General features: G+C 42.0%; 1 protein-coding gene across 4 annotated transcripts in view; it reads left to right on the forward strand.

Annotated features, from left to right (window-relative positions):
• SORCS1 (sortilin related VPS10 domain containing receptor 1) overlaps window positions 1-23815 on the forward strand; it is a 579047-nt gene that overhangs the window by 515709 nt on the left and 39523 nt on the right. For all 4 annotated transcript variants that reach the window (XM_064269343.1, XM_003409127.3, XM_003409128.3 and 1 more), the window contains exons 19-21: window positions 9411-9597; window positions 17216-17349; window positions 19528-19651. In XM_064269343.1, the coding sequence (XP_064125413.1) occupies window positions 9411-9597; window positions 17216-17349; window positions 19528-19651 (445 nt within the window). The remainder of the gene's footprint in view (window positions 1-9410; window positions 9598-17215; window positions 17350-19527; window positions 19652-23815) is intronic.

Consider the following 23815-nt stretch of genomic DNA (forward strand, 5'->3'; position numbering starts at 1 on the left):
TTAACTGTGTCTCCTAATTCCCAGGTTGCCAGCTGGCTTTTATAAGGCATCTCTTCCTCCTGGAGCCCCTTGGTAGATCTTGGTAAACTTAACTTAGATTTCACAATAATCTATTCATTTGGAAAAGGGATGAAGTAACGCCCAGGGTAAGAAATCATTCCATTTCCTAGAAGTCCTGCAAGTGATGCTAGATGTAGGAATTATTTTTTTTCCGATTGTTTTTTGTGTATGTATGTGTATGTTAAATATCTGTGTAACAAAACATTTGCCATTTTAACATTCTTCACCTGTGCAGTTCAGAGTGACAGTAGCTTACGTTCATCATCTTCTTTAGCCATCACCCTTATCAGTTCCCAGATTTTTCTATCTCTGTTAACAGAATCTCAGTGTCCCCTAAGCATTGTCTTCCTTTCCCACTCCTACCCACCCACCCCTGGTGACCACTGATAAACTTTGGTCTCTATACACTTGCTCTTCTAGATAGCTCATGTAAGCGAGATAACCGAAAATTTGTCTTTTTGTGACTGACTTATTTCAGTCAGTGTAATATTTTCAAGGTTCATCCATGTTATGACATGTATGTATCATGAATTTATTTCTCTTTATGGCTGAGTAATAGTCCATTGTATATATGTAGCACGTTTTGGCTATCCATACATCTGTTGATTTGAAAGCTATTTTAAAATGTTGACAGCATAATGCCAAAACTATATAATGATTCCAATGCTATAATGATTGTTGTTTTGCATGTGTGTGTGGTGGTGGTGTCCGTGTGTGCTCATTGATTAAAATGGTATCTGCCAATCTATTAAAAGTGTAATCTCTGGGTAGTAACACTATAGGTGATTTACATTTTCTTTTCCATCATTTCATATATTTTCTAAATTTTTCCAATAAATATATATTTTTTCTCCTAACACATTTTTATTACATACTTTAATACTAAGGAAAACTACTTGCATAGGTTTATTCCTTAAGAGATCTTCCTTACGCTCTTTAAAAAATATAATTTTGTTCTTATTACACAGCTGAATGTTTTACTTTTAGAGGGATTAAAAGAAGTCATTTAAAAACACTTATAAGATATATGTCATTTGGCAGCCCTGTTATTTTCCTATCACGTCCTGCAGAAGTAATTCCTGAAGCCACCATTCAAAGGTGACAGTATAACAATATCTTTTATCACCTAAAAAAATTGTTTCCAAAGCACAGTGGTCAAAGTTTCCAAGCCTCTATAGACCACAGTGTCTAGATAGAGTAAAGAGAATCCAGTTTATAGTTGCTTATCTGCTTATACAAGCCAAGCGTCCCTCCTGCCTTATAGAATTCTGTTCCATTTTAAGCTAGACATCCATTACAGAAGACATGAGAAGGAATTTTGGAATTACGCTGTTCAGTGAAACACATGGTACCATAGCCCATTTGTAAATGAAGGAGTAAACCATCTTGTGATGTTCCGATTGGAAGCCCTCGGACTGGGCGTTAGAGCCAGAACTATTTGGATATTTAGTTAGGCGTGTTCTAAGGATCAGAATCCTCAAAGAAAAGCCCAAAAATCCAGCCATCTGCATTTTGCTGCAGAGAGGGGTAAATGCCAGATATCTGGTCACATGCTTTGGTAGGTCCATAGTCCGGTCTTCTCAGCATCAGTGAACTTGACAGACCTGATTCTCTGGCTAAATCGGGTCGTAAAAGTCCGTGCACAGTCCTCCTTTGAGTGGTGAGTGTTCACGCTGTAGGCCAGAGCATTCATGTTCATTGGTACCATCACTTGCAGAGAGGCCCAGGGGCTCTGCACATTGGGAGAGACACCTGTGCTTTAGAAAACCATCCCTGAACAGGAAAGGGGAGAAGACTGACTCTGTGTTCTTCCATTATGCAGTCAATTCCGACTCATAGCGACCCTATAGGACAGAGTAGAGCTGCCCTGTAGGGTTTCCAAGGAGCACCTGGTAGATTCAAACTGCTGACCTTTTAGTTACCAGCCACAGCTCTTAACCAGTATGCCACCAGGGTTTCCAGTATCTTTGCTACCCTCTGATTATTTCCCATATGTTTAATCAACATTTGCATATCACAGTAATAACAAAGATAGAGTGTTGTATTTTCCAATGTTATGTTACACCTTACCCATCTCCTTTTTAAATTTGGTGAATTTTTTCCTGTCATTTACTGCCTCTGTTGTTCCTCCGCCCCCATTTCAGCCCACCCCAGAATTAACTGGCTGGGTTATGTTTTCCAGCCGCTTTCTGTATACCCATACAAAGATATGCAAACATATAGTACATACCCAAAAAAACCCAAACCATTGCATCAAGTTGGTTCCAACTCATAGTGACCCTACAGGACAGGGTAGAACTGCCCCATAGAGTTTCCAAGGAGCATCTAGTGGATTTGAACTGCGGACCTTTTGGTTAGCAGCTGTAGCATTTAACCACTTTGCCACCAGGGTTATACTATGTTCTTCCTTGCTCTTTAAAAGTTTTTGTTTGTTTGTTTTAATAAAAACGAGTTATACTATAGTCATTCTTCTACAATGTACTCTTTGCTGCATGATCTTTAAGGTACCTTCCAAGACTAAATTCCTGTGAAGCCTGAGTCAGGCCCACTGTCGAGCTTTGTATGGACCAGGCTCAGACATGTGCCTGGTTTCCTTCTACAGTGAGTCTTTAATGCCTTTAGTGACACCTTGGAGTCTCATTTTCTGGGCTAAGGCTGTCAGTGTTGAGCCACTATAGCATTTATTCTCCTATTCTTCTCCAAAGCCATGTTACAGGACCTGATAGGTTCACGCACCTTTCATTCCTCAGGTTAATCTTGACTTCATTGTGGCCATTCGATACATTTGTTTTTCCATTACAGAAGTCATTGATGCCCTCTGAGAATCCCCCTGTGGATTTCATGTGGCATTTGTGTCTTTCTCAGGTACTTCTTTTGAGCTAGGATCCTCAGTTCTGTGTCTCTATTAGGCCATGTGACTGAAGACCATTAAATCTATAGAATTGATAAGATGTGTGCCAGCCTGGGTTCAGTTTCAAGAATGATGACTTTTCATTTACTAGATTGAAGCAACTTGATTGTACACAAGGTGTTCCTTACTCCTGGTTATGAATACCTATTGTTTCTCATAGTTTCTACCTTTTTTCTGCCTCACAGATGATTCTGTTTTACCAGAGGGTAGGCAGAGAAGTGGAGTATGTAGGCCATGCCAGCCTATCTTTCACTTCTGAGAAAAATGTTGTCAGAAAGGGAAATGGAGTCAAAACCAGGAAAAGAATCCAGCAGGAAAAGAAAATGCCTTATCTTTGTTACCACCTTTCAATCCGAAAGGTATTACAAGTAACTTTCAATTAAAGAAGCTTAACAAGGGCTGATCTACGTAGATAACTTAAACCACTGATAATATTAATCCCTTTTTTAACATGGCAGTCTGCTTCCGTAAAGATTTACAGCCTTGGAAACCCTATGAGGCAGTTCTACTCTGTCCTATAGGTCAGAATTGACTCCGTAGCAATGGATTTAGTTTAGTTTTTGGGGGCAGTAAGTCTGTAATTAGTTGTGTGACTTCAGGCATGTTATTTAACCTTTCTGTGCTCCAGTACTGCTGGTATATCAAATAGAGATAACATCTGCCCTTTCCGTCTCCCAGGCCTCCTAACAGCAAATGAGGAAATATATTTTGACAAATAACCACATTACAAATGTACAATATTGAAAATTTTTTGAATGCTAAAGAATAATCCACAGGCATTGTGTATTGGGTACTGAGGATGTAGCAATGAAAAAGAATCACCCGGACCCCTCATATGTTGACACAAACTACCCCACTATCACCCAGCAGCTCCTTTTCCTAGAGAAGTGGGCTGATCTTGAGTGCATACCTCATGGAACTCTTGTTTGTGATTGTGTTCCAGTCCACTCACAATGAACTGAGTTCTTCCATTCCCAGCTTTGTTAATGCAGCCTTAGCATTTGGAATCCTAAAACATGTTGGTGAAGTGTTACCGCCATGGTCAAATGGAATAAGAATAGCATTGGCTTTTCTGTACTGTATTCATATTTAGATGAATCCAGTCACAAGAAAAGCTAACATTCAGTCATTTGAAGCAGAGAGCCTCAACCTTTGGCAGAGCTCGGCATCAGCTGTGCACCTTCTGCACCCTCTCGCCAGAAGCCCAGATCTAGGAGGTCGACCTCAGGTTGGACATCTCGAGTTGGACATCCACATTTTTTTTTTCTTTTTAATTTTTGTAAGACATGCTGATAGCAGAGACTGAGATTCACTAATTTGACCTTTCAAAAGCAATATCCATGGGTATTAATTTTGACAGGAAGGCTCACGTGGATTCTCGCTGCAGCTCAATCTACCACCGTCTCCACTGGTTGCTTACTGATTGGTTTCTCTTCCAGTTCATTCTCCATATTATAACCAGAGTGATCTTTTTACAAAGTATCATCATGCCATCACCCCCCCCGCCCCCCCCCCCCCCCAGCACACACACACACCTGTTTAAAACACTTGAATGGCATCCTGTTGCCCTTAGGAGAAAGAAAAAATCCAGACCTTGGTCCACAAGTCCCAAAAGGTTTTTCTCCTCTCTAGCCTCATTTCGTAACATGTTCCTGCCATCACTATTCAGGTTCCTTTAACTTCCTAGACTGTACCATCTCTTTTCTGTTATAGGAGCTTTGTACATCCAATTCACTCTGTTCCCACTTCCTGGACTTCCTTACCACCACCCCACTCACTCATTACCTTTGTCTGGTTAATTCCTGTTCTTTCTTCAGGTCTTCTCAGCTCAGTCACCACTTCCTCAGGGAAGCCTTCCACGAAGTTCCCAATCAGACCACATCTCCAGCTCTCCCTGTTATACAATCTTAGAATGCTTTGCATCTATCCTTCATATCACCCCCTGTCTTTTATTTATTTGTATGATTTTTTAATTAAAGTCCATATCCCTTACTAGTAGTCTGTAAGCTCGTGAAAGCTGGGACCACATCTGTTTTTGTTTGGCTGGTTATTACTTACTCACCAGTGTGCCATCAGTGCCTAACACGTGGATAGACACAATAAATATCAGACAATTGATTGAGGAATGAATGAATGACCAGAGAGCCAGTTAAAGCAGGAGAGGCTTTGTTAGGTGCTGTCGAGTTGGTTCCAACTCATAGCAACTCTGTGTACAACAGAATGAAACTTGCCCACTCCCGCGCCATTCTCACATTCGTTGCTGTGTTTGAGCCCATCGTTGCAGCCACTATGTCATTCCATCTTATTGAGGGTCTTCCTCTTTTTCTCTGACCCTCTACCAAGCCTGATGGTCCTTCTCCAGGGATTGCTCCCTCCTGGTAACATGTCCAAAGTACAAAAGACGAAGTATTGCCATCCTCCCTTCTAGGGAGCATTCTGGCTGTACTTCTTCTAAGACAGATTTGTTGGTCCTTCTGACAGTCCATGGTATATTCAGTACCCTTCACCAGCACTATAATTCAAAGGCATCAATTTTTCATCCATCTTCCTTATTCATTGTCCAGCTTTCACATGCAAATCAGGCAATTGAAAATACCATGGCTTGGGTCAGGTGCACCTTAATCCTCAAAGTGATACCTTTGCTTTCCAACACTTTAAAGAGGTCTTTTGCAGCAGATTTGCCCAATCCAATACATCGTTTGATGTCTTGACTGCTGCTTCCATGGGCATTGATTGTGGATCCAAGTAAAATGAAGCCCTTGATGACTTCAATATTTTCTGCATTTACCATGATGTTACTTATTGGTCCAGTTGTAAGGATTTTTGTTTTCTTTATGTTGAGGTGCAGTCTATACTGCAGACTGTAGCCTTTGATCTTCATCACTAAGTGCTTCAGGTCCTCTTCACTTTCAGCAGGCACGGTTGTATCATCTGCATCCCTCATCAAATGGTGATACAGGAGTGAGGCTTTCTTCGCTTGTTTTCTTGTTCTCTGAAAGGGATTGACATTCCTGTTTTCTCAGATGATGAGTCCAAGGAAACCAGAGGCTGAAGAGAGACTAGCCCTAGAGTGGTACAGTTATAATAGGCTTACCAGGCACCTGAGAACCCCTGAAGGCAAAAGTATGGGATCCAGCTAAGATGAGGTTGCTTTTGTGGCATGTCTTAGGAGCCCTGATGGCACAGTGTTTAAGAGCTTGGCTGCTAACCAAAAGGCCAGCAGTTAGAATTCACCAGCAGCTCCTTGAAAAGTCTATGAGGCAGTTCTACTCTGTCCTATAGGGTTGCTATGAGTTGGAATCAACTTGATGACAATGAGTTTGGTTTTTTTGGTCTGTAATGGCCTTACTGATGCACTAGTGCAAACACTGTGTAGCTGTCTTCTTTCACCTGGAATACATAGAGGACATTGGCAGTGAAGAATTAAGAATTCTGTCAGCCCAAAAGAGCCCTAGTGGCACAGTGATTAAAGCACTAGGCTGCTAACTGGAAGGTTTGAACTCATAGTCACTCCATGGGAGAAAGATGTGGCAGTCTGCTTCCAAAAAGATTTACAGCCTTGGAAACCATATGGGGCAGTTCTACTCTGTTCTATAGGATTGCTGTGAGTTGAAGTTGACTCAATGGCAGTGTGTTTGGGGTTTTGTGATCAGTCCAAAGGAACAGCATGACAAACAATAGAAGCCCAGATAGACAGAATGTGGGAGGTGGTCCTGATATGACTGATAGGAGGTCTAAGTCCAAGCCCATAAAATAAAGCTGATGAAGCCAAACAGATAGGCAAAGTAGAATCAAGCTATAGAAGCCAAAGCTGTATTTTTCCATCATGTGTATAACTACTCTCTCTCAATGGAGGCTGTAGAATTGGATGAAAAGTTTCATCTCCCTTTGTCCTCTTACAAGTGATGACCCCTGCTTGCCTGATGTCTACTCTTTGCCCACGGTTTTCTCTCTCTCTCTTTCCCCTCCTCTCTCCCTCCAGCCCTTTGTTCATCCATTTCTCTCTGGTTGAAGCTGTATTGCTTGTTTTATTCTGTGGTTAACCTGTAAGTCCCAGCTACCCCTGATACTTCTCTTTCACCAGCTGGCACTTGTTTTAACTGATCTGTGAGTAGATTAAAAAGTGGGCTCTTCCCCCATGCCCACACCTAGGGCTGGCTTAGCAACATCTCTGTTTAAAAGCCAGTAAACCTGGGAGTGGAAACTGGCCAGAAACAAAATGAGAAATTGATCAGTCTACTTTGGTTGTCCAGATGAAGGGCAAGTCAGCAGGGATGGTTGACATTTATATTTATGAGTGGAAGGGGAATTCAAATAATTACACAATGCCTGGGCTTGCGGACATGTCTTGTAGTTTTGAACAGAGTTCCCGTTTCCACCCAAGGGGAGAGTTTTTACCCACGTGCTTACTGAGAGTGAGCTGCTGTGTGCCTCACACACGATGCTTGGCCGGGCATAGATCAGAGGAGCAGGTCACATACATTCATAGCATTTCAACTGCTTTTCCTTCTCTTGTGAATTAATCTTTTTAAATGTCATCATTTTAAACTTGGCGTTTTCAAAAAATATAATAGCATATGAACCTTACTTAATCAAAAATACACTCCTAGTTCAAAGGTCCCTCCCTCCCCTTTCCCCCAGAAGATGGGCCTGTATAAGAAAATCTGTTTGTTTTAATTTTATTGTGCTTTAGGTGAAAATTTACAGCTCAAGTTAATTTCTCATTCAAAAATTTATACACATATTGTGACATTGGTTGTAATCCCTACAATGTGCTAGCACTCTCCCGCTTTCCACCCCAGGTTCCCTGTGTCCGTTCATCCAGTTCTTGTCCCTTCCTGGCTTCTAGTCTTGCTTTTGGATAGGAATTGCCCATTTGGTCTTATGTATTTGATTGAACTAAGAAGCATGTTCCTCATGTGTGTTATTTTTGTTTGTTTGTTTTATAGACCTGTCTAATTTGTTTTTGTCAGTTGGGTCTAGGCAACTTTGTTCCTTGAGAATCTCAACTATTATTCCAGGTCTGAACCTTTACAAATCAAAAACCGCTTCACCATTGAGTCAATTCCGACTAGTAGCAAGCCTACAGAATGGAGTAGAACAGTCTCATAGGGTGTCCAAGACTGTAAATCTTTATGGAAGCCACATCTTTCTCTGGGAATCTTTCAAAGCCAATTTTATCTTCCCCTGGGTTTGTGCTCGACTACTAACCTAAGGATTGGTGGTCGGAAGAAAGGCCTGGTGGTCTGCTTCCTTAGAGATTACAGCCACAAAAACTCTATGGAGCAGTTCTACTCTGTAACACACGGGGTCGCTATGAGTCAGAATTGACTCAACTGTAATGGGTTTGGTTGTGATTTTTGCCTACCATGGGAAAATTTAGAATTCCAATCTAGCTTTTAAAGGAAAATAGTGGGTCTTTTACAGCTGCATTGTTTTTAGAGTTATTTATGTTAGTCTGCACATTATAGATTACGAGTTACCCATGTTTCTTTTATAACAACCGCTTGAGTCAAGATGGTAAGATGTTCTTATGTTCATTTCACAGATTAGATAACTGAGACTCAGGGAGGTGTAAAGACTTGCATGAAGTCACCCATTTTCTTAATGATGCACTAGGATTCAAGCCTGGAGATGCTTTCAAAGCTTCTCCCACAGCACTGGGTTCCACCTAGAATGAATGAACTGTAAGTCCAGAGAAATGGGTGGAAATCTCAGGAATGCTAACTAGCTATATTAACCTTGAGCAAACAATTAAGCCTTCCTCAATTCCAGCTTCCTCATCTGTAAAATGGAAAAACATTGCTTGTTCTTCTTTCCAGACGAAGATGTTGTAAAGAATCAAAGATAAGGTGTTCGATAACATTTTGATAGGTAAAAAAATGCAGAAAGATCAAATAATTAGCCATTATTATCTTGAATAACAATAGGGCTGACTTCAAAGCCATGTCAGGTGTAAGGTGAGCTGTCTCCCATCCTTTGTCCAACACAGCTAGGGCCACAAGCGGAGAGGGGGATTCAGGGTTCCTGGCGGTGCCATGACTCTTTCAGGTAGGTTGTGTTTTAAAAACTGTGTGGATGCACCTTTTATTATATAGTTATTATCATATGCATATTATCAAAACCTTCAGAAGAACTAAATATCAGATTGGAACTGGTAATGGAACACCATTAATTTTCAGAACCTTGAAACTTTTGGTAGTCAGTGCGCTTCGGATTTGGAGCGCATCTGTCTTAGCAAAGTCCTGGCTGCCAGGAGATGTCACGGGAATTCTGTCAAATAAAGACAGATGCTCCCAGCTGGAGGACGGTGTCAGGGCTGCTGCTATCCCTGAGCCAGGGACCAGGACAAGCCCCACCCTCTGTACATCTAGAGCAGAAGCTTCCAAACACTCTGATGTTCCCTCCCTTCCCCCTGATGCTGGGCCATGTTTTTCAGGGTGACGTGCAGAGGACGCTTATCCAAGTGGACTTTGGTGATGGCATCGCAGTGTCTTATGTCAACCTCAGCTCCATGGAAGATGGGATCAAACACGTCTACCAGAATGTGGGCATTTTCCGAGTGACCGTGCAGGTGGACAACAGTCTGGGGTCTGACAGCGCCGTCCTGTACTTACATGTAACTTGTATGTTATTACTGTTGTTGGTTTATGATATATCGTAACTATTGTGTGCTGTTAAAATCAAACCCAAATTTCGTATCTATCTAGAAGAAACTTACTTTAACAAAAGGGAAAAGGGGGAATGTGAGAATAAGAGGAAAAGTGGGAAGAAAATAAGAAGAAAAGGCAGTGAGGGGGATTTGAATAATCTTGGTCTCTCATTTGCTTTAGATTGTTCTTGTTATACTGACTATACCCCCTTCAGAGGCTTCCAAGGTATAAGACCTTTGTCTGGGGTCTCAACCTGAGAAAGTCACAGGGTTATTTTGTTGAATTTATCTTTTTTTTAATTGGTCACAAATTGTTGAAAACAATCCACATTTCTGGCTTCATGTAATACATTAAGAATTAGCATTAAGTAAATTAAGTTCTTCTTCATCTAATTGTTTTCTCTTCCCATGCTACGCCTGCTATTATTAATCCTTTTAGACTTATACATCTCTGGGTTTTTTGTTTTCTTTTTTAATGTGTTCCCTGGGCTTCTATCTTGTGGATGATTTGGTATTAGGAAGGAGGTAGCATAGGACAAGGAGCCCTGGTGGCACGGTGGTTAAGAGCTTGGCGGCTAGCCAAAAGGTTGGCAGTCTGGATCCACCAGCAGCTCCTTAGAAACCCTGTGGGGCAGTTTTGCTGTGTCCTATAGGGCCACTATGAGTTAGTGTAGGGCAAAGTGTGTCAGCAATGTTAAGGAAGCTATACTAGGCAACATTTCCAAGACACGCGTCAGCTTTTCCCCACTGAGGGATCTGAAGTTGTGACTGAATATGATGAGATAATGATAATTCTGAAGTTATGTTTGATGAAAATGTGTGTCATAAATGCCTCTTCTGTTAGGTATGTGGGTGTCCCCCAAACAGTCATAGGAGTTATTTGGGTTTCTAGAGAAATAGGTTACTTTAAAATGAAAGTACCTCCTTTATATGAATGGCCTTGTTCAAACTGATCTCAGGGGCTAAGTCCAGAGTATTAAGAACAGATGTTGCTCTATGCCTCTCCCAGTACCTTGCACATCTGGTTAAACTGAGCAGAGGAAGCAACAACTATTTTGTTATAAGGGCTTCTGTGGTGGCAATGGGAAGACAGGACTCCATAGGGGTTCCCGAGATACTGGTTGCTAAGGATTCCTACTATGTCAGCAATTCTTGATTTTTTTTATCTCCTATGACATCCATGACAGAGGTGCTTCAAAGAAACATACACTCCCATCAGGTAGAAATAGGATTACACATGATTCCAGTGTGCCAGCTCTGCCTCCCCCCTCACAGCTAAAGTTTATGAAGCTATTACTGTATTCCAGATTAAACAAGATCTCACTTCTTAAAACAACTCTATGAAGTAGATACTACTAGAAACCCTACTTTATAGAAGATTGAGGTACAGAGAACTTGAGTAGCTCCTTTGAAGGTGCATTCCTGCTATCTGACACAGCCAGTTTTTAGACTCAGGCCTACCAGCGTCAGAAATTCTAGCTCTTGATCCCTAGGGTTAGTGTCAGTGCCAGGTATGTCTCGGGGTTGGAAGGATTAAATCTTCATCAGCCCCACTCCCTCTTCACGTCTTTGCTGATCATCTCACAAGGCCATGAACGTTTAGATTAGAAGCAGTGTATTTGCTATACAACAACATAGGTTCAAGACATTTCAGAGGCCCTTTTATAGCTGACTGCAGCCCCTAAATCCATCCTGTGTAGACTTTCTGGATAGACTTTCTGGAGTTGCCCTTTACTAAGACATGATAAAACCCGCTGCCATCAAGTGATTCCAACTCACTGCGACCCTATAAGGATCCCTGGTGGTGCAATGGTTAAGTGCTTGGCTGCTGACTGAAAGTTTGATGTTTCGAACCCACCAGCTGCACCGTGGGAGAAAGGGTGTGGCAGTCTGCTTCTGTGAAGATTTGCAACCTTGGAAACCATATGGGGCAGTTCTACTTTGTCTTATAGGGTTGTTATGAAGACATAATTCCACCCTACATATCAGTACTCAGGGGAGTGATATTATAAGAACAATCTTAAAAAGTTGAAAGTATGTTATAAACTTTGATTTTTAGTATTAAGAATTATCTGCAACACAAAAGATGTTACATTTGCTGCGAATGTCTGCCCGCACAACAGTTTATCTTTGCCCCCAGCTTGCTCTATAAGCAGGATTTTTAGAGAATAACCTTCTGTAAGAATTACAGTAATTGTATTCCATAGCCCATGTGTTTATTAAACACCTACCATACTCCAACCATGTAGAAATACTGACTTAAAATTCAGTAGCCATTTTTATCTAAATTTTTAGGGTCTCCCATTGAGTCTTCTATAGCTTGTCCTGTGGATCCTTTCTCGCCCCTAAATGTCATCATATCACTTGAGGGATTCCATCTCCCCAGATCCCTCCCCCATTTACTAAATCCTGAGAAGGAAAACAATTTAGGCCTTGCCTGAGCTCAAGATTAAAGGCTACTGAAGCCAGGATTTTTTAAAGAAATTCTAATGTTTTAATTACATTAGGATAGTTGAGTGGGTAAAAGATTTGACCTTGACCTTAACCCTAGTGAAAGATTATTTGTGATTTTTGTAGTTGTTACTTTTGTGTTCTAATTTTAATTTTGTAGGCACATCTTGGGGTAAGCATGTCTCATATAATGGGACCCCTTTCTAGCCTGGCCTTGGAGAAAAGATTTAACTTTTTTGTACTAACTGTATTAAATCACGATTATGTTTAAGCTGTTTGCTAAGGCACATGCCTCCAAATATCGCTTCATAAGCAATTTCCACAGGTTCTGACATACTTGCTTAGCACCTTTCTTCTGTAGGAACATTGTGCTTTACTGTGAACTTAAACCTACTTGCTCACCCTGACATTTCTACCATAATAGGCAACATTGGCCCTTTCTTTCAAGTGGAGAAAACAAAGATTGGAGAAGTACTGTGACTTTGATACCATTTTATACCAAGTGGGAGGTAGAACAAGACCCTGATTGAATCACATTCCTAGCTGTCTTAACCTGAGGGGTGTCATGACCAACTTCTGGTGCAAAGTGCCAGCATATAGAGGGAGGGAGGAATGGCTTTGTAGGAAAAAAAAAAAGAAAGAAAGAAAAGAAAGCAAGCACTGGACTTAGTTGGGCAATGTGGTTCAGTCCAGGAGCTGGCCCACACCCCTCGCTAACTCACCCCGTCTCTCTGAGCCCTAGATTTTCGCCTGTCGAAGGTGGAATGTACATCTGGTTCCCAAAGGTCGCTCGAAGCAAAGTCTTCCGTGCCCTGCCAACCGTTAAGACTTGATTTTGCCAACATCCCAAAGTAGCACATGCTTTTGGATGCAGTGCGTTCTGAACTAGACAAAATTAACAGCGACTCTCAGCTCAGGTCGCCAAGATGGCCCACTGGCCCTCTGGACCCCCAGCCGCCCCTTCCCTGAGATCTCAGGTAGCCCATGGCCTGGCTTACACACACTCCCTTCTCTCTCCAGTGCAGAAAGGTGATTTGATTCCAAGTCAGGTTTTTTAATATGGGTTTGCAAAGGTCATCAGAGACAAACGGAGACAGCATTCCTGCTGTAAGGTCTCTGGCAGGGCTCACACTGGGTAATCTTGTAGCCTAACAGTGAGGAATTCCTTTGGAGAGAGTATTCACTGGGCACTGCTAGTTTGCAAACTAAGGAGACACGTGGTGCAGCCAGTGTTGCCTTCAGCCTGATGGGGGCAGAGGATTTAGAGGGCATGCAGATTTCTGCTACCAAAGCTGCCCTGTCTCAGCCAGTCTTGCAGAAGAAAATCACTGAAGCCTGGGCAAACATGCAGAATGAGAGGTGAAAAAAGATGAGGCGGATAGATATTCCAGACCCTGCCAAGCCCTCTTCTTAGGGCACACTGTTGCACACAGTTGGTGGTAAAGAGCCATTTCCATATGTCTTCCTAGCCTTCATTTTAGGGTAAAGTGATCAGTTTCTTGGAAATCTGTGTTGTTTTGCAACTACTCACATGGCTTTATATATTGGTCTGCAGAAGTCCATCCATGTTTTGTAAGTTGTGGTTAATTAGCCACCTGCCCCAGAATTACATGATAAAAATGCAGTGTCCTGGGCCCCATTCCAGACTTGCTGAATTGGAATTCCTGGAAGGGGGTCTCTCTCTCTCTCTCTGTCTTTCTCTCTCACACACATACATACACACACACACACACACGAAGTTTAGTCTCAAAGAAGTCAGCTTTTTCCTCTAGCAGAACTACACAAGAAGGCGGAGGGAAACTCAATTCACACAAGTGTTTGTTTCCCCAGTTCTTTCAACTGCCTTGCCAGGAAGATTCATATGAAGTGATGCATCGCCACCTACTGTCTCTTTTGTGTATCGCAGGCACCTGTATGATGCAGCACCTGCCAGCTTTCTCAGTGCAGCCAGTCAGCTCTGTTAGGGCACACTGCACCCTCTGTGCGTAACAGAGAAACTTAAAAAGATAGGCTTTGGGAAGCAGGAATCAACTGTATTAAACCTGTGAAAATGAAATGAATACAAGAGTTTGTGGAAATCTCAAAAAATAAATTTCACACACACTTACATGCATGTATAATGCATATACAAGGTCCCTGGGTGGCGCAAACATTTTGGGCTCAGGTACTAACTGAAAGGTTAACAACTTGAATCCACACAGGGGTGCTGTGAAAGGAAAACCTGGCTGTTTACTTCCGTAAGATTACAACCGTTGGGCACAGTCCTACCCTAAAGCAGTGTTCTACTGTGAAGCACATGGGGTAGCCATGAGTAAGAATCAACTTGGTGGAAATACATTTTTAAAAAAATAATATGTATGCATACAAGAATGAACTCATGCAAACACACATATACATATTTCAGGGCCTACAGGGCTGACCTGCCATGGATATTGACTACCTCTAAGCTCTCATTGGTTTCACCTCTTTCCCTTCATCTCTACTGCAGTCATTCTGACCGTCTTGATATGCCTCACACATGGTGAGCACGTGTCCCCCTCCATGTCTTTGCATGTGCTCACGCTCACTCTGGAGAATCCCAAATGGATGTTTGACACATGCCTTACTTCATGCAGGTCAAATGTCATTTCCTCAGAGAGGCCTTCCTTGACCATTCTGTCATATATGGTGCCTGCCCCTCGTTCTCTCACTTGCCCTCTGTACATGTTTACTGCCTACCTCCCTCCCTAAGTGCCAGGTGTCTTCAGCACCCAGAACAATGCCTGGCACATAATAGCACTAAAAGACCATTCAATGAATGCATGACTATATTTCACTAACATGATTCAATTTTTGTCAAGTTATCAAACATAGTCATTGTCCTAACTTTGATGTTCTGACTTGAAAAAAATATAAGTATTCGTATGTGGGAGAGACAAAAGAAAATCAATCCCCTGGAACAGGACTAGCATTTCTAGCAAAGCTTATCTAGTCCTTGCGTTCTGATTGACTTCACTCAGATGAGGGAGTCAGAGAGAGCATCTCAGAGGAGGGGACACTGGAACTGAGACTTGAAGACTGACAGGTGTATAAGAAAAGTATGTAAGCAAAGGCCCCAGGACAGGACAAGGCATGGCCTGTTGGAATAAAATATGTCCCGGGGGACCAGTGAGAGCTGTGCAATAAATCAGAGCACATGTTAGGTGCTTCCCCCAATGCCTGGGACATATTTAAGGAGTCAGTGATGTTTCTTAGCTGTGTGACCTGGGGTTAGTCATCTCCCTCTATTTTTTCACCTCGAAGTGGGGATGCTAGTAGTGTCTACTTCATAAGGTTGTTGTGAGGATTAAATGAGGGGGGAAAAAAAAAGAGTCCATGCAGAATGCAGAATACATAGCATATAGTTATCACTCAATCGGTGTCATCCTTATCACCCTTATTATTTTATCAAGCCATCCTGACTTATGAAAAACTACTTTCTAACATGGTTTGTAAGCCAGAAAATCAGTTCTATTCTGCATGCTGATCACCAGGCCTCTGTCTATAGACAGAGTAGCATGAACAAAGGCAGAAGGAGGAAATTACTTCATTTGTTCATTTGCCCAGTTCACACCTGAATATCGGCTACGTGCCAGGAACTGTGCTAGTCTTTGTATATAAAGATAAATATGAAGCATTATTACCATTAAGAAGTTTGAAGCCTCTGTCCTCTGTCTCACAAATATTAGATCGATATGTGTTAACAATCGTTATAATTAAGTAATGGGAAACTGAATTTTGAATAAGGGAATAATGTGATCAACTTGACCTTCTAGAAAAATCACTTTTGCAACAATTTGGAGGATGAATTAGAGTTGGAAAAGGTTAGAGGCAGGAAAATTTGTAAGAGCTGTATTGGCCCAGCTGAGAGAGGTTCTGAGTGAATGAACCAGGGCACCAGATTGGGGAGGGCAAGAAGTAGCTCTAAGTTAAGAGATATTTATGAAACCATATCAGTGGTTTCCAAAATGGATGTGGGTGGCAAGAAAGAAAGTCTAATTGACTTTTTACTTCTGGATTGAGCCCTTGGATGAGTACTAGTGTTGTTCACTGAGACACAGAAAATAGGGAACGGGGAAAATAATAGGATCCAGCCCTACTGATTGGCTCTGGAGCCACCAAGGTGACTTTGGAGTCCTTGACATTATTTTATAGTTGATGATCAGGGTATGGGTGATATTGCCCCACAGAAGTGTAGGTGACGGAGAGAAAAAGGCTAAAGACAGATCCCTGGGAAACATATTTAAAGAGTAAGCAGAAGAAGAGACAGTTTTAATTCCACGATGGAAAGGCCTGAGGTACCAGTCTTCTCCAACTTCTGGAAAATGGTATCGATGGTGTATTTGCTTCGTGTTCTCTTCAAACACAGCTGCAATTTACTGGGAAACAGTGAGCAGATTGAGTGTCATAGTAAAGGCCCTCGTAGTTCCCTATGAAGGTAGCATTTATATTTTTGTGGAGTTTGTACACCTGGTTAAGGTTTATGGTTTGTATGAGCTTCCATAGGTGGAAGCACTCTGTTTTTTAGTTTAGCACATCTTGAAAATCTCTGTACCCACTCATGGATGCCTTTGTTCAGGACAAGCTTAACTCAACACCAGAGTTTGTTTCTTGCTTACCTAATCAGATGGCTTTACACACACTCACATGTAAAAACAAACTTGCACACGCATACACACATTCACACGATTTTTCAAAACACAATAAATAGTAAAGAGTAAGAATGGTTTGAGGATTTTTTTTTTTTTTCTCTCTCTCTCTTCAAACACGGAGTCTATAAGGTTTTCACCAGCCTGGTCTACCACCAAGGAAATCACCTCTTGGAAAGACTTTGAATCTCCCTGTGAAATCTAGAATTATGCCTGTTTAGTCAAGGACTTCATAGATTACTTATAATTTTTTTAACTTTTAAACATGAAAATCTCAGGGTTTAGACTGGTAGAAAGGTCTGTAAATGAAAAATGTTGAGATGCAATTGTTCACAGTAGTCCTTTTCTCCCAAGTAGGGAAAGCACCTGAGCAGGGGATACAGCTGCAGTGTTGTAGAGGCTTCCAGAATGAATATGTGCTCTCGCAGAGAAAACCCTGCCTTCTCTACGGTCCCTTTTTCTCTTGTACCTCAGGTCCTCTGGAACATGTGCACCTGTCTCTTCCGTTTGTCACCACAAAGAACAAAGAAGTCAACGCAACCGCGGTGCTGTGGCCCAGCCAAGTGGGTACCCTCACATACGTGTGGTGGAAAGGAAACAATACGGAGGTGGGTCGGCCTTCTGCATGTGGTCTGGTGACAAAAGCTCAACTCAAACTTGCCGAAGCAAAGAAGAAATGAGTTGGCTCCTGTAACTCAAGAGTCTAGGCGTAGTTGTAGCTTCAGGAACAGCAAGAATTCGGTTCTCAAATTATGTCATCAGCGTGTTCATTCTCAGTCTCTCTCTCTTTCTGTCTTCTTCCCTCTCTGTTTCTCTCTCCTCTCCACCCCCTCCATCTTATGTCTACCATCCTCTAGGGATGTTGGCATTATTCTCAGTTTAGACTTTTTTTTTTTTTGAAGTGACCCTTAGCAACCCAACCCTCACAGCTCAACAAAGAAAGTTCTCACAGAAGTCTTACTGGCCAGGCAGAGAGGGAGATGTTGGAGTCAGCCTCCTTGGAGCCACATGGACAGAGAGTATGTGAGAAGTGGTTCCCAAAGGGAAAAAGAGGCAAACAGATTCTGGACAACCAAAAGAAACAGATTTCCAGTACACCTCTACCCCCTAAATGGCCTCCTCATCAGAAATCAGACATGGCCATTTCTTTAGGCCAGTTTTACTCTTTATGTTTTCCCAAAATTGATCAAAAGTTAGCAACAATTGTAAAACTAGTAGAAACTTTTAACCTTATTTATGCTAAGACTTTCATTGCGCAGATAAGAAAAGTGAGAATGAGGCAGATGAAGTGGCTTGCCCCACTCCTTCAGCTGCTTCACGCAGAGGCTAAATTCAAGGCCTTCTGATGTCTCCATTAATTGTTCTTGCCATCACGCTAGGCTGTAGCCCTTGTTTCAGTTTTGAACTTGCTCCACTCTCAGAAATTAAAATGCTTGCAAACGTAATGTAGGCAGTGATACTTAGGCCCCAAAGTATCCTTCCCTGAAGGGCTCAGGGATGAACTGCCCTGGATTGAACTGGAATGCTCCATCTTCTTCCAGCAGAGTTGCTTTCACTTGGTTACTTTGCTCTTTGAATGTAGTGCATCGTATTTTAATAAAAATCTTCTCTACCCCAGAGCTGAATTTTGACTTTACCTGAAGACGTAGTTTTGCACAAACCCAGGTCTACTGAATCTAGACCTGCTACCAACCCAGTGATGGAAGGAATTTCTTGCCTCTCCTGCTGATATAACTAAGCTGAAAAGAAATCCTTTTAAAAATGATTTCTTCTTAAACTATGCACATAAATATGGCCCCATTTGGATCCACTGCTCACAGTGGAAAAGGAGGAATCTACGTCATTAGTTGATAGCCAGGGCTAGAGGGTGAAAATACTGAACAACTTTCTTCTGTGTCTTCTTTTATTTATTTATTTATTTTCCTTTAAAAACAAAATTAATTCTCGGCTGACATTATTGAGTAGATTTCTTATGCTGAGCTTTAGTCTTCCCTCTGCCAAACAGGGAGCTAAATGAATTTTGATTTTACAATTAATTAAGAAAAGACAGGAAAGAATTGTTTGTGGGGAGTGAGTCAAGGAAGGTCAGTAGGCTAACAATCTTTTCCTCCAGGACCCTGGCCTCTGATTATATTAACAGGCACTACTCCCAGCCTTTTTTTTTTTTTGAGTCCCTAAACCACTATCCAATTAGTACTTGTTCCTGAGCAGCTACTTCCGGGAAACTGCTGATAGAGCTTTTCAGAGTAAGCCAAGGCACACAAAGCCACTACTGTCTAACTAGTGTAGTTTCGGTGTCCATGGCTGCCGTGCTCCATTCTCATTTTATATAAATAGTGCACTCTAGAGGGGAACAGCTGGCAGTTTATAGATTTTCAATGGTGGCTACTTAAATATGGATTAATATGAGCTCTCTATTCTGGTCTTGCCTGAATGTGTCCTTGGATTAAGAGATCTGCCTGATATATGTAGGATATCCATAAAGAGAGACGTCTACTCGAGCAGCAAACAAGACCTATCAATCTTATCAATCTCCCCAGCACTGAATCAGGATGATACCACAAGAGAGGTGTCGAATTCACAGGTAATAGAATCACTTGGGTGCATTGCCCCAGTGGCCTCTTTCTGGGCTGGACAGATGAGCGAAGCATGGATGGAGTCACTTCCACTGGAGTACACCAGGAAGAGCCCTTGCTGAGTTAAACAGCTTGTTGGTGGTTCAGAGTGGCAGCTGTCTCATCTGTAACTAAACAGATTTCCTTCCATCTGTGCTATGTTTGTCTTAGCCTTTGATCACCTTGGAGGGAAGCATATCGATTAAGTTTCTTTCTGAAGGGATGAACACCATCACAGTGCAGGTCTCAGCTGGGAATGCCATCCTGCAGGACACGAAGACCATTGCAGTGTATGGTGAGTGCTCCTCCTTGCTGAGCTGTCAGCACCCTTGTGCTCAGATAAGGTTGTCAAGTACCAGGGTGCTGGAGGCCATCCAGCCTATAACTTTTACCTAGAGAAGAAAGGGCCACAGTTGACAAAGAGCTGAGTAAAGTCTGGTCTTCCCCTTTAATAAAGATCTGGTTCACCAGCAAAGTCATTGTTCTGCCGTGGACACAAGACCCCAAAGGTATTTATTGTTTTGGTTCCTTTAATTGGCTCTGGTGCATGTAGAACGACTTTTTCTCACACACCTTGGTAGGGTAGAGAAGGTTTTATCAAGTGTAAAGCAAGCTAACTCCCTTCGGAGTTCTAGTAGTATTTGAACAGCCAAAACCTGTTATGACAGCAAACAGTTAATATTGAAGATTTTTTTCTAATTCAACTTAAAAATTCTTGATTATTAAGAGGAGCCCACAAATGTCTACTCTAAAAAATCTCTTATGAAAATGAATATTATTAAAAAATAAACTCTGCTAAGTTAAAAGCAATGGATGGGTCATAACAACCAAATGCAATGCCTAGTTATAGATTGGATATGGGTTTGAGCAAATGGCTATACAGAACAATTTTGTGGTCAATTGGGGAAATTTGAATGTGGTCAGAATATTAGATGGAATGCAAGTTAACTGAAATGGAAAGATGAAAATCGTTGATGGAAAAGTGGAAGATTAATAAACAGTTTATACAGATTGATCTCATTTTGATAAATTTTTGTGCAGAGAAAAAATATTCAGATGGATATGAACTCAGTGTCACTAGTGGATGATAAAAATGTGTCCTTTTCTCATTAATACAGAAGTAGTACATATAGACTGTGAAAGACTGAAATTTAAACATCAGACTAGAGTTTAAAAATGAATATATAGGGAAAGCAAATGCTGTGGAGAGAGAGTGAAAGAGAGAGACGAACTAGCTTATGGTCCAAATTATATTCATTGCCTCAGTTTCATAATTAATTGATCCCAATGAAATGAGTTAGGACTAGATTTTCCTGTGGGGAAGCCCATCCTGTTTTTCATTTTTCACCTTGCCAACTTGACCTTCAAATTCAGAAAATGCTTGGTAAGCAAATTTGGACATGTTGGAGAGTCAAAAGGCCTGAAGGACACAGTTCCTTGTATGGCTGGGTATTCGATTTCATAACGTTCCCTTTCTCCCTCCTGTGGAGACTTTACTGGCCCCAAGTAGTGAATGGAAGTAAATAGGGCTGTGGTTTTTCTAACACATTCTCTTCTGGGAGGTGGCTCTCAGCCAGGAGCCCAGCCAGCGACTGTGTACAAGAGAGAGCTTTTGGTGCTATTTCCCTCTCTGTCTCCTTTCCATGTGCTAGGAGATGCTTTTAATCCTCAAACCACTCCTAGTATACGGCCCATGGTAGTATTATCCCCGTTATTCATAGAAGTAAAGAGGTTGCCCCAGCTAGTAAGTTGTGGAGCAGGGCTTCCAGCCCAGCCCACCTAGGCCCAGGGTCCATGCTCTGAAATTACCCTGCTTAATTGGCTTTCATTTCTTTTCTGTCCAGTGCTCTCTTTCCTTCCTCTCCTGGACTTCACTGGTGGTACTAGTGTGCACTGACCCATTAGCCCCATAGCTCGCCTCTTCATTAAGCATATTGGCAACCTCCTCATTAGACCCTCAGAGAGAATTTTAAAAGTGGAAGGTCTTTGAGCTTATCTGCTCCAGCCCCATCATTTAACAGAAAAGAAACTGTGGTCCAGACATGAGAAATTACTGGCTTAAACCATTCTGCTCTGTAGTGACAGACGCAGTAATAATAGCGATGGTGGTGGTGGTAGTAATTAACATTGATGCAGCCTTTTCTAAGCACTTGACATATGCAGTCTGTTTCATTAATCTTCAAAACAGAGTTATGAGAAACATTCTATAATTATCCCTGTTTTACAGATGAGAAAATACAAGGTAAGTCTATCAAACAAACAGCTTAAGAATTCTGGATCCAGAGGGGATGCTCCTAATTGCCTTCCACCTCAGACAGTGTCTTTAAAGGGATTATCCAAGGGTGGGTTGCCCTTCCTCAAACAGGCTATCATCCTTCCTTTCGTTAAGAGCAGGGGAAGTAACCCCACTCCACCCCCAGCCCAGCCGAATTTCTCAACCATCAAGCATCCTTAATTTGTCTTTTCAGATGAGTTTGTCGAGAGTTTGTGATTAAACACCAAACCAGTTACCGCTGAGTCAACCCCAATTCATGGCAACCCCATGTGTGTCCGAGTAGAACTGTGCTCCACAGGGTTTTCAGTGGCTGCTTTTTTGAAAGTAGATCACTAGGCCTTTTTTTTAAAGTGCCTCTGGTTGGACTCAAACCATTTGTTTTTCCCTAATTTGCTTCAGGGCACAGATTTGCTTTTAAATATTAAAAAAAAAAAATGTAAATGGTGGAATTCATTTCTTTAAGGAGTTGCAAGGTCTGTATTACTGGTATTTACCCTTTCCAGTCTTCCCCCATGCATCCCCTATTTGTTGAATAAACTTAAGTATACATCTCTCTGACATTCTCCCTCCTTACCTTGCTGTTTAGTTGTGCTAAGTAATTACAGAGAGCTCGGCATCATTTTTCTCATTTGTGTCCTTTTACTGAGACAAATGTCTTCCCACAGTTGTAGATGGAGCTTCGGCTATTTGGTAAGAAGTGCAGGAAATAGGACAATGACATAAACTTATATCTTCAAAGCAAAAAGTTAGGGCTCAGTGGTTGGCTCCTCAGTGGTTGCCATTTACTACGCTACTAATTAATATACATTTCATTATTCTCCGTCAGAGCTGAGGCGGTGATATTCACATAGGTGACCAGTGACTCATAAAATAGTCAAGCTTTGAAAAATACATCTTTGGAATAGGGTAACTGCCTCAAATCTACATGTTGTAACGTAAGAATCATCAAAGCATGTGTCTGATAACATTTTAGTATTGTTAGGAAATACACAAGTGGCCTTTTATGCTTCCTGAATGTATAATGGGCATTGCTGCTGCCACCTAGCCCTTCTGAAACACAAGGGCATGCTTTCCACTGTGGATTTTAAAACAAAAAATACATGTTTGTTGAATAAGTAAATGCATGAATTCCTGAGAGTCTGCAGTGCAGTTGATGCATTTATTTACTTAATAAATGCATGCACTAGTTAAATAAATCACAGATTAATTGGATACCTACTATGTGCCACACACTGCCCCAAGTGCCAGGAACACAGCATCTCTCCTGTCCTGGACCTTATCATCTGTTATATGTCAGGTAAATGCAGAAACAAAATAATTAAAAAACAGTGACAAGTATGAGGAAACAAATAGGGTCATATGATGGAACGAGTCCAGGGTAGGGGAGAGGGGAAGAAAGGCTACCTGATGTTAGTAGTCGGAAGAACCCCTCCGAGGAGAGAGAGTGATGAGAAGAAGCCCCACATGCTGTGATCTGGGGGTAGATGTCCACTGAGATGGGAAGGAGCACGACATGGTTAAGCGATGTGAGGAAGGACAGCGTTCTGGAGCAGAGAGAGTGCAGGGAAGCCTCGGAGGACATGAGAAAGGCGAGGAGGTGGGCATGAGGTCATGTGGGACTGTGAAGGCAGTGGTAAGAATCTGGATTTTATTCTAAATGCTGTGGAGCCACTAGCAGGCTTTAGGGGAGTGGAGTGATCAGAGTATCATGTGCCAAACACTGTGCTGGGACAGGGGGAGTAGAGGCCAGGAGAGTGCACCTTGAAGCCCTCCAGCAAGTCCCTGGGTGGTGCAGTTAACACCTCAGCTGCTAACCGAAAGGCTGGAGGTTTAAGTCTACCCAGAAGTGCCTCCAAAGAAAGGTCTGGTAATCTATTTCCAAAAAATCAGCCATTGCAAACCTATAGAGCACAGTTCTACTCTGATGAACGTGAGGCCACCATGACGCAGGATCAACTCAGCAGCAGCTAGTTCTAGACCTACAGCTACAGACAGTGTAATTGCCAAGGTGCTGTACTCCGAGACCCATCACCAATCTAGTGCCAAGGCCATGCTTTCATGGGCTCCTTCCAGCCAGTGAGTGATTCTGGCAGAGATTTTAAGGCCAACACATTGCTGGGAAACAAGGGACTCCGCTGCTGGTGACTTTGACTCAAGGGCCCACTGACAGTCTTGCTGCGCTTT

This window comes from Loxodonta africana, chromosome 16, assembly GCF_030014295.1.
Source record: "Loxodonta africana isolate mLoxAfr1 chromosome 16, mLoxAfr1.hap2, whole genome shotgun sequence".
Taxonomy (NCBI): Eukaryota; Metazoa; Chordata; class Mammalia; order Proboscidea; family Elephantidae; genus Loxodonta; species Loxodonta africana.